At 42.7% G+C, this 11880-nt stretch overlaps 1 protein-coding gene across 2 annotated transcripts in view; it reads left to right on the forward strand.

Moving 5' to 3' along the window:
* The first annotated feature begins 7601 nt into the window (after window positions 1-7601).
* Window positions 7602-11880, forward strand: part of LOC112107710 (rho GTPase-activating protein SYDE2) — a 47306-nt gene continuing 43027 nt past the window's right edge. Inside the window, exon 1 of one of the 2 annotated variants that reach the window (XM_024201542.2) lies at window positions 7602-8135. In XM_024201542.2, coding sequence (XP_024057310.2) covers window positions 8030-8135 — 106 coding nt within the window. In that variant the 5' untranslated portion in view covers window positions 7602-8029. Of the gene's footprint in view, window positions 8136-8327; window positions 9384-11880 lie in introns of those variants that run through there. The other variant, XM_024201540.3, reaches the window with a different exon arrangement.

An 11880-nucleotide genomic window follows, 5' to 3' on the forward strand; every position in this document is an offset into this window, starting at 1 on the left:
ATGACATAATTATATATCATTGATGTGTCCCTTTGATTATCCTAACTAGAGCACATTAAATGCAGCACAGTACATGATTTCTAATAGAATAAAACACTCCAATTAAGAACCTATCATGTTTCTGTTTTGAATATTAACCTTGTTTTTCAGAGATTGAAAACTGCAAAATTTTGCTGCACGCTGAAGCTTTGTGTAAGTTTTTAAGTCTATATAGGATTTTTTTCACCCTCATTTCTAAATCATAGAAGTAAAAACAGTACTTTAAAAATGCAGATACTCCCAAGCATGTAGTTTTTAAAAAGTCTTTTTCCTTACTGAGGTTTGTAGGTCGTTAAATGATCACACAAATTGGAGCCTTTAGGGATTTATTTTTTAGTGTAAAAGTAATGTGCTGATTTTCAAAAATCTACTCTGTGTTTCCATCACTTTTATCCATAATGACTTTTTACCCACACTAACCCACGTTAACATATCAGTAGTTCTTTGGTAGGGACTGACATTAAATTGAACTATTATGGCTTAGTGGATTTTAACATTGTACACACTAGCACTTTTTAGAGTCTTAACATGATTTGGGAACATGTTTGTTTCCACGTGATACATATTTTAAACTGTGCTAGAAGAACAGAGCTACAGGACAGTGTTCAAACTCCACTAAAGCAGCTGGATAAAATATGGCTCTGTCCTGATATGAGTGAACATTTAACAGTTCTGAGGGTTAATCTGGTTTGGATTAACACCCATAAATTCAGATGTCTTTCTGAACTACTGTAGCAACCTCTTGAAGTTGGGAAGCTGAGGTGAAATGCTCATGAAAACAGGCTTTCTATTATTTCCTTCTTTGGGTCAGACTAGAAAGAGCTGGAAATATCCTTTCTCGTGGCAATTTGGCACTTCTACCTCTGGTACTGGCCAGAACCAGACAAAACAGAGATGCACAAAAATAATGGGGTGGAGGAGGAGGGAAATAATTACTGTATCTAATTTTTTTAACTCAGAAAAGGTTCATGTTTTGAGTGAAGGTTTGACTCTGATCTTGTTTTATTTGAACCCATTAAACCCTTAGTTCATGTCTACCTTCAGGTTGGATCAAGATTGAGTGTTAGGAACTGGGATCTGCCGTTTCTGCACACCGACCTCTTATACCAAACAAAGATGATAGCGGTTGCTACCTTGTAAAATGATATGGACCATTTTCAGTCTGTGGGGTCATGTTCTGGCCACTCTTATTTTTCAGTGTATCCTTAACAAGGTTTATATAGGATCTGAGAATAAGTTCCTACAATAGCCCTGTAATTGCATCAGATGACTATAATTAAAGGAGGTAATGACAGTATATTATGGAAGGCTCATTAAGGTGTTAACTTGCATTCTATAACAGCAACCAACAGAAACTTTTTTTAAAAAAAGCTCAAAATAGCAGAGGTAGTAAGTGCAACTGCTCTTATTTATATTTCACCCAAGTGTAGAACACAGAGAAATGAATACACCTGCTAGTTAACTTAAACTGTGACGCTGAATGATTATTATTGCTACAAGTGATTTATGTTGTGCCTTTCACTGTAATACCTTGGTAAACTTTACATAGCTTGTGAAATTCCTTTCATGACCCCTTGTAACATACTGGACGGAAAGGAGACCATGCCAATAGCCTGAATGTTAGGAGTACTGGAGCCAGCATTTAGTTTAAAGCCTAGACAATGGTGCATCTTAAAGCATTTTCTGAAAATGGCCAGGGTTTGACAAATTTCTGGCAGGAGTGAATTCCAGAGAGGAGGTTCTGCTCCCAAACTCTTCTGCTCCTGAATCCATTAATCCTCGCTTTTGGAACACTTAGCTTAAACATTCCTGATTCAGATGGCAAGTTGGGTCAGAGATGGGGAAAGTGGTGACTAAACCATTTAGGGTTTTTTTTTGTTTTGTTTTGTTTTTTGTAACCAGCACCTTCAATTCCACCTGGAAGGTGACAAGCAACCAGTTCAGAATGTGGAGCACAAGTGTATTACGGTCTCTTGGTCCACTTTTCTCAGAAAGTATAGAGCTGTATTCTGTGCTAGCTGAAGCTTTCAGGTGTCTTTCCTAGTGAATCAAAATAGACTAGGTCTAGTGGTAACAAAGGTATGGATAACTGGAGTTAGGTCTGCACCTGAAAGAAAAAGGGATCAATATTTTGGCAAGCTGACAAATAAAAAAGAAGATTCTGACCCTTGTTTGTTGACTGTGAAATGAGTAATAGGACTCTGATTTCAGACCATTTTGACAATGGGAAGGTAGACATTCTCTTGGTAAAGGGAGTGCTTGTGGATTTCACCAATCAGCATCATCTCCATGTTATCTTTTAGCTTTCATATTGTTTCTCTTTCTGCCAGAATCTGGGAGAGTAAAGAAACTGCTTTGCTCAATTCAATAAAAAGGAGACTGAGGGGTCTTATTCACATTCACTGAAGGCTGCTTTACACTGCTTTCAGGGGAATTACTCATGTGTGCAAAGTTAAGCATATGTTTGCAGGATTAAGGCCTACATTTGTATAAATACATTTAGATAGCACTGTAAATGTTTAGTATGGGGCTTTATAGAATATAGGTGATGGAATTTTTCAAAATTATATCAGGGCAATTTCAAAAATTTCACTGAATTTCCATGGGACCTAACATTTGCACGCTTCAGAAAATCTAGCTTGTGAAAGGTTATTTTCCGAGGCAGATCTGCTGTGCTGTCTCAAGTAGCAGCAAGGATGTTAAAGGGTATTTGTCAATCTTCCATAATAAGCTATTGTGGCTTTTCATCAGTCATGAGAGCTATTACTGACACAGGTGTCCTAGATATGGATTGTAGTTTGTCACAAATGCTGCCTCACCTGACTTTAAATCTTTCAACCATCTCTCTCTCTCAGGTTCATGGCTTCACTGTTACAGGTAGTTTACATATGTATAAGTCTTTTTGTCAGTGACGCTTTCTTCGCCAAGGATATTTATCACCACGATTCTTAAGTTTTATGTTTTGGCAATCATTTGCATTCTCAGTGTAGTGGAGCCACATAAGATATTTGGGAGCGCAACAGCTCAGGAAAGATGTATTGAATAAGAGAGCCCCCAAATGGCAAAACCCTACCTGTGTCTTGTTAGACAAACCAAATTGGTGATGCTGCTTTATAAATTCTCCTGTGTTACATACAGGAAAACTTCTTTGTCCTTTTCTATTTTTGTTAAGGTCACATATTAGAAACCTATGTAAAAATAACCCTAAATGCCTGTCAGTCTCCCCAAAAGAATTTCAAACTTCACACTGAATCTTGTTTTCCTAAACCCCTGTACTTTTTGTAGGAGGCCTGATAACAATGGGTCACATTTTGTACTACATGTTTTGCAACACCTGAGCAGAACATAGTGAGTTATGTACAAAAACTCAGTCTTGACTCCTCTTTGCCTGGCTTGAGTCAGCTCAAGCCAGATCCTCAATGGTATTTTATTTGGGTTTTTGTGTATGCAATCAATTGATGGTTCTGTTGTGCAAATAAAGGATGCAAAGAGATTTTTTTTAAACTTCTAGTTATCTACAAGAAAACGTGTTTTGTGACCACAAGTTGGAATGGAAATAACTTTCTGAAATACAGATCAAACTGTGTTTTATAGACTCAATTATTGGCAGCTTTTAATTTAATTATTTCCTGTGTGGCTCATTCATGGGGGAATAAGTTAAATGCATAAACTGCTCCATTAAATGCCTGGGAGTCCATGAAGCAAATGCTCAGTGAAACAACTATGCGAGCAAAATTACACTGAAATTTCTTTCATGGCAGTACATACCCAGGGGAGCAAACTAAGAGCCCAGTCTGCAACAATGTATGTGAGTAATCAAGTTTTGTAAGGATTGGGCTCCTAATGTCTAATACATTTTATCAACAAATGTTCTTCCTGTTAAAGGAAAATCCCAGTGTAATATAAAAGATTCCAATCACAACATCTGAGACTGAAAACAAGGAATTTATTACAATGCTTTTTAAAATATTTTAAGTACAAAGAAGGAAACTGCCATCTTAACAATTTGGCAATGCAAAGTAGGAGAGAGAGAATCTACCTTCCTGTGATGGCGTCTAGGAAATTTGTAAGTATGAAAACCACTGATAGGGAAGGTCTATATTTTCTTTTTTGTGTATATGTTTTTAAGTGTTAATTCAGCCAACTCACATTAACTTTCTCTAGTGTGTGTATATATATATAGATCTAGAACTTAGCTGTCAGCAACTTTGAATGTTTCCAGTGTTTTGTAATTGAAAAGTCTCTAATTCTCTTCAGACTTGGACCCTGATCCCAGTGGGCACACTGTAGGTTGGCCCTCCTGGCTGCATGGAGTTCTAACAGTGAAGTCAATGGCAGTCAGCCTCCATTGAGTTCATACTTGGTCATCCAACTATGACTCTGTTTGAAAGTACAATTAAGATGGCAGTCCCAATAAGAGAGAGGCTGAATAAATATACTGACATTTTTAAGGTTTTTCAAAAAAAATTTCAAAAATTGTTTCAAAAATTTCTTTTAATATATGTTTATCTACTAGCTTCCCAATCCTGCAGAGACCTAGGCATTTGTTTAACTTTATGCACTGGAAGTACAGTAGAACCTCAGTGTTACGAACACCTCGGGAATGGATGTTGTTTGTAACTCTGAAATGTTCCTAACTCTGAACAAAATGTTATGGTTGGTTGTTCTTTCAAAAGTTTACAACTGAACATTGACTTAACACATCTTTGAAACTTTATTATGCAGAAGAAAAATGCTGCTCCCCCCCCCTTTTTTGTAGTAGTTTACATTTAACACCATACTGTACTATATTTCCAGAGGGTTTTTTGTTCTGTCTCTGCTGCTGCCTGATTGAATACTTCTGGTTCCAAATGAGGTGTGTGGTTGACATGTCAGTCCATAACACTGAGGTTCTACTGTAGTCCCATTTAAGTCAATGGATCGGCTTGCAGTGCATAGAGTTAAGCACATGCCTAAGTCTTTACAGGATCAGGGACTAAATTTGTATTTGGCTTAGGAGGTATTACAGCTAATCACTGGAATTTTTCTTTACGTGGATCCTACACAACTGAAAATAAGCAAAAATCACTACCTAATGTTAAGAACTGCACCCTGGGTATCTGTAAAAGAGCATAAGAAACACACAAACATACAGTTTTGGATTAATCCACCAAAACTAGGAAAAACAATGTTGAAATGGGGCCAGTATATTCTCAGAAGACTTCGGATCATTTTGTTTTTAGTCATTTCTTGTGCATAGATTTAGAGTTGAAGGCAAGTTGGGACCAACGTGCAGTGCCCAACGCATCCAGCAGGGGACACTAATAGTAGACAGAAATAAGTTAACACAGAACCAAGAGTGATGTTCATTTGTAAAAAATAATAGCATTTTTAGCTGACATATATGGTCAGAAACATTTGTTATGGTAATTGTATATATGAAACACAAGGATCCAAAATAAAAATAAGACTATTAGAAAGAGTTCAGTTATCATTACTTTCAATGTTTAGGATGTGGACCTAATCATTGTGATTGAGTCAAACACATCAGATCAACCTAAATTTTTTCTCCCCAAAGGAAATTTAATTACAACAATGTTATGCAATATTTTGTATACCTAGTTACACAAACTAGTATACTTAGTTATTTCCAAATGATTTTCTTTTAAAGGGGGGAAAATGTATATAAAAGGCAGCAGGACAAAAATGGCAGAAGTTCCGTTTTCAAGCTGCAAAGGTGTAACAGAAGTGATAAACTATTGTGAAGTACATATTGGATAGCAATCATATCCTCTACTCTTTCTTTTCCTCATAGCTTAATTCATATATACACAAAACATTACATTAATGGATTACTTGTGATGTTATTGGATTGGTGCTATTTACACCTATATGCAATATTCTTTCAGCATTTTAATTTTAAAAACTTTTAGAATGATGTATAAATCCCATAATAGTTTGTGAGTGGAAAGTTAGAACTATGTTCTCTAATCTCACAGGCAAACCTAAATTTAGTTTCCACAAAATAGGAAGAACATATATAATGGCTTAATTGTGGAGAGTTTAGGGGTGTTATGAATAACAAACAAAATAGTTCATCTTGTTTATAATACTTATAAGAGAAAGATTGGAACTTCTACTTAGATGTTTGTGAAATGGTTTGTGTGACCCAGTTATGGTTCCATATGCCATATTTCTCCACTGTACAGTTATGTTTTTGTTCTCATTTCTAAGATATATAAATAGAGCTAAGATAAGCTCTCCTGGAGCTCTTTGCTGTGAAAGAAAAGAAAGGCACTCAGCAAGATCTTCCTATTAATGCTAGGGGATATTTGTAGACTACGATAGGCTGCTGAAGCCATTCTCTCAGCAAAAGATGCCCCAATGTTTCCATTGGTAACTCTTTTAAAATTATATGGTTTTTATGTAGGGATGCAGGCTTGATAATGAAGACACCATTCACATAATACATAGTATGGGTAACTAATTTACGAAGTAGAAATTTCCACCCACTAAACCTAGACTAAGACTAAGCATGCTTTTGGGTATTTCAAAATGCCATTTATACTTAACAAACGTGGTATTTGTCTTGGAGACTATAATAATTGGGGCCAAATTCAGCCTTGGTGTAAGCATGTTCAACTCTGATGCCAATCTTTAATGGGGTTCTGTCAGTTGGCTCCTCTCCAAATGACTAGACATGTTTAAAAACAGTTCTCCCACATTATAAAATCTGTAACAGAGTTGGGCTTTACTGACCAGGTAGCTTAAAGGTGATGTGCAAAGGGAGGAAAAAATAGGTTTGTGGCCTATGGATGTGTCTGTTCTTTTAGGTAGGATATATGAAGAAGGCCTGGCATACGGGGGGAGGAGAAGGGTGAGAGAGAACATTAGAAATTCTGGTCTTTAAATATTTCATGACCTAATAATTTTGACATGCGGGACACCATGCAAGTGAAACCCGAGTAACAGAGTACAGTAAATATATTTGTAATCAAACGGATTAAAATAAAAACTTTTTAAAAAAACCTCAGTGCATTAGATGCTTTAAAAAAGCAGAACCTCTTCTTTTTCTAGGTAAGTATTAGTTAGGTGGCCTGCAAGGTGAGGCAGGTTTTCTTTCAGGGAGAAAATTAAAGGCGTTTACGATGGACTTGTTAAATTTAGTTCAATACCATTTCAGCAAATAGGGTTTTGAGTGCAGTCCCAGTGCGGGTTTGCTGCTGTTCAAGGCCACCTGTTGCACTTGTTTGTCTTTTCCCTTGGTTTTCTCATACAGAGTAAACAAAAGCAAAGCCCTCCTGGCAATGTCACCGTCATGAATCTCTGCCCCATCCTCGTGCTTTAGTCGCTTTGTTGTACCACGCATGAATAGCACTGGTATTCCTTCCCCCGTGCAACTCTGGGAGCGGGGGCGTCTTTGGATGCTTCACTCCAGCCACGGCCTAGGTGCAGCCGGGCGAGGGCACGTTCACTCTCCCTCCCAGGTATAGGGTTGGGGGAGGAGATTCAGCCCCGCTTTGCTCTAGTCAAGCCCCTGCCCTGCCCCAGGTATTAGCACACATGGATGTAGCGGGCTAGGGGGAGCAGAAGGGGCTGTGACCCTAACAAGAGCTGCAAGGAAGGAGGAACTGGTGCTTTCTCACCCCTCGGTGCCCCCTCAGCCGTGTGCATGTGCTGGGACAGCAGGTAGCGCCCAGAGCCGGGTCGGGGGCAGTAGGGGGCTTCGCCGCCCCGGCTCCCCTAGCTCGGAGCCCGGGCGGGGAGAGCCGGGCGCGCGCGCTCCGCGGCGGGCAGCAAGGCATGCGCATTGCAGGGCGCCCTCTCACCCCGCTCAGTTATGCCAAGTATGTGAGCGGCGGCAGGAGTCGAGCTGCGGGGAGGGAGCGCGGCGCACACCGAGCCCGCCCGACCATGGGGCGCCGCCGCCACCGCCAGCCGCGCAGGGGGGCGCCCAGCACCCTCCTGCTGGCGGGCAGCAGCTACTGAGGCAGGCGGGGCGGGGGCAGGCATGGCTGATCCTCTGCGCAGGACCCTCTCCAAGCTGCGGGGCAGGAGGTCCCAGCGCGGGGCGGCGGCAGGCGCGCACCCCCGCGGGGGGACCGGCGCCCCTCAAGGTAAAGCCCAGCAGCAGCCACCGGCCAGGGGGGCGCCGTGCGCTCAGCCCAGGAGCCGGGAGGTCTCGGCGCCCCCGGGGGCTGGGAGCCAGGAGGAGTCCGGACAGCGGCAGCCAGGCTGGCCCCGCCGGGGGAAGGCACCGCGTGGCCCCGCAGCTCTGGGGGAAGGGACATCAGGAGCCCCAGCCCCCCCTGGCTGTACCCCGGGGGACCCAGCCCCGCAGCCCGTGTCCGCCCCCGCGCGGCGGGCTCCTGAGGGCGAGGAGGGCGATTACTACGATAATGAGACTCTGCCCTGGGGCTGCCGCCCGGCCGAGGCGCAGGGGCTACCGGCCGCCTGTGCCCGCGGCCGAGGGGAGGGCCGCTTGGCCGGGCCCCGGGAGAGCACGGGTAGGCTGCAGAGCCAACTGCAGGAGGCCTATTACCTGCTGATCCATGCCATGCACGACCTGCCCCCGGCCAGCCCCGCCTGCGCTGGAGGGTTCCCGCCGCCCGTCGCCTCTTGCGGGGCCGCGGAGAGCAGCGATGCCTGGTCCTCCTCCTCCGGGGAGGGCAGCCCGCAGCAGCAGGTGTCCGCCACCGCCTGGCCGCCACCGCCCGGCCAGGGCTCAGCAGGGCGTCCCGGCCAGCTGGTCCCTCCCGGGCGCGGGGCTCAGAGCCTGGGGAGCCTCCCTCTGCTGCCCCCCGGCCGCCCCGCGAAGCCACCGCCTCTGCAGCGGTGTCTGAGCGACAGCGTGATCCGCTACCACCCCGTGGAGCCCGCCCTGGGGCACCTGCTGCAGGGCGAGCCGCCTGGCCCGGCCTGGGACCGGGGGGGAAGCGATGCTCCTGCGGCCGCGGAGTGCTCGGTCAGCTGCGGGGAGAGCCGGGGCACGGGGTCGCGCCAGGCCGAGCGGCTGCTGCTCAGTGCCCAGGGCTCCGCGCCGCAAGAGGCAGCGGCCGGAGGCGGGCTCCCGGCAGCGTGCCCCGGCAGCCGCCCGCATGCCCCCCAGAGCCCCTTCAGGCCGCCTGCGGTCAGCGTCGGGAAGCTGCAGAAGTGGGTGTGCAAAGGGCGCCTGCTGTCCCTGGGAATGAAGGGGCGCGTCGGGGCAGGGGCTTCCTCCGCTGACCCCAGAGCCATTGGGACCGGTGCGGCGCTGCCTGCTCAGCCAGACCTCGGAGAAGAGAGGCCCGCAACTCCGCCGGCTTGGAGAGGGCACGGAAGCAAGGCCCTGGCAGCTCCTCCGGACCAAAGAGTTCTGCTGACAGGTATGTTCGCAGGGATGGCCACCAGACCCCCCCACCGCTTGGGCCTGGCTTCAGCCTGTCACACTTCGCCAAGCAGCTTGTGCCCTGGAAGGCCTGGAGCCAAAATAACCCCATCTCTGGGTCTGTCTTACCAAGGGGTGGTGACTGAATGGTGGAGGGTTGCCTGCAGTTTGGAGGCACGTTCAACCATTTTTTACAGGGTGATAATCAAATGCCAATGTAATGTCTCTGGTTGTGGTATAGCAGGGGAATGTGTATGTAGTTTTAATATAACACACCTAGTGTTCTTGGTTTTAGGGGTTGGCATCAGCGATTTATGATATTTATTGTTACAGGTTCATGCTCCTATAAAAGCAGTATACCTAAAAAGTCCAGTACCATCTGCAAATTAGACCTTAATACTGGAGCTATGTGAAATCCTAAATTTCCCTCTGAATACTCCCATATCAAACTTTGGGCGGTTTCTTGATTTGATCAAGGTAGATTGCACTTGCTAGTTCTGTCACTAACTGTACTGGAGTTGTGAATACACTGTGGCAAAACATTGCCAAAGGCAAAGTTATGACGTGTTTTCCATTTCTCCAATGAAATGGCTTTTTCACAGTGAAAATGGCTTTTTCACTTGTGGAAATTGGCTTTAACTTTCATAGACAGCAGGGGGGGAAATTGAGGTGAATCCACAAAATGGTACTTCCACAAATGTAAGAACTGACATTATTTTTAGTAGGTCTAATAGTGCATTGTTAAAAATAGTACCCAGATGATGTATGTTTGTTAGAATTTTGTAATTTACACTTGTTACTGTACACACCAGAGTAAAATGATTTACATATAGATTAACCACTATAATATGTGGAAATCATAAACCCATCCTTTTTAATTTAAAAAGCCCATGTGTTTACTTGCAGTAAACTCAAGTAGGAAGTTAACTGAACAAATATAGTCCCAAATGATTGGTATTGTCTCTTTTATACAGTATTGCATATTTTAAGCAACTCATTCACATTTGGAAATGATTTATTTTAATTAGAAGGTGTAGATGCACACAAACAATCTGTTCATTATTCTGGGCAATAAAACTCATCTCTTAAAACTGAAAAGGGCTTTAAATTTAACTACCAGCCTTTCAGTTGAACAAAATTAGTTTTGTGCAGGTTCTTAACAATGCACCTTTTTTCCTAATCTTGTTTGCTTTATAATTTAATGCAAATAAACACAGTGTGCTTTGGCATATCCAGACTTAGGGCTTGACCCCTGCAACCGCTTCCAGGAATGAGTAACCCTAGAAGTAAATACTGCTCATGTGACTAAAAAGTTACAGAATTGGGGCCCCTACTTTGTTCAATATTTAAATGTTTTATAACTCCCCAGGCTTTTTCTTTGTACTGCTGCTTGCTTCATAATTCTTTTAACTTGTTTTTTAATTTACTTGAATGTTTGCAAGTTAATTGTTAGTTTGGTTTGAACAAAAAAATTATTGGAGTCTAAATTAATTCTGGTTATTTAGGGGTTTTAGGGAAAATATGAATGACCTATTTTGATCTAGATGTGGAGGAACTGCAAAAATTCTCTTCCCAATTAATTAAAAGCTTGGTTGTCAGCCTATCCTGACATCCAAAAAATATGGCTTAGAAAGGTAGAGTGCAACCTTTTGTTGAAAAATTTTCTGCACACAGTTGATAGGCAGAATATTAACCTTGACCTCAATCAAGTTGAAACACTGAGGCCCTGATCTGCATGTTCATGTTCATAAAATTGGGTCCTACTCTTTTATAAAGAAGTATTTAGCTAGTACTCAGTCTGTTGCTAGGTAAATTGAATCGTTAGTTTTAAAGAAAACCGTAATAAACAGACATGGGACTGAAGCTCTTTGGGGAAGGGATCATCTTTTTTGTTCTGTTTTGTACAGTGCCTGGCACACTGGGGTCCTGCTCGATGATTGGGACTCCCAAGTGTTATGATAATACAAATAATTAAAAATAATTTTATCTAGCGAATATTATTATTAATCAGACTGTCTTAGAACAAAGGGTAAGGGATATTCATGACCTGCATATTTCTAAAATCCTTCTACGTATTTAAGGTCTGATCACTACTAAAGTTAATAGGATTGGAAAATCTTCAAAATATGTCAGTGGGCTTACTGAACTAATTGTATTCTTAGAGATGTATTTCTGTCAAATAGTGCATACTTATTGTCCAGACAAGGCAGTACTTGCATATTGGGACTTTACAAAATATACATTCTCACTAGGATCTATCTGAAGCTTTTTCAGTAATGGCTAATAATATATTGACTTCTATCTCTGGCTGTTTATTTTTTGTCAGATATAATAATATAAACATATTGAGTCTTAGCTGCAAAAGTGGTTGAGGTAGCAAACTTCAGAGCAGACATTCAGAAATTTGATACTTTTGTAAGATTTAAAAAATATTTAGACATTATAGAGACACCTCTACCCCGATATAACGTGACCCGATATAACACGAATTCGGA

Source organism: Terrapene carolina, unplaced genomic scaffold, assembly GCF_002925995.2.
Source record: "Terrapene carolina triunguis isolate 2854851 unplaced genomic scaffold, T_m_triunguis-2.0 Scaffold210, whole genome shotgun sequence".
Lineage (NCBI taxonomy): Eukaryota > Metazoa > Chordata > Testudines > Emydidae > Terrapene > Terrapene triunguis.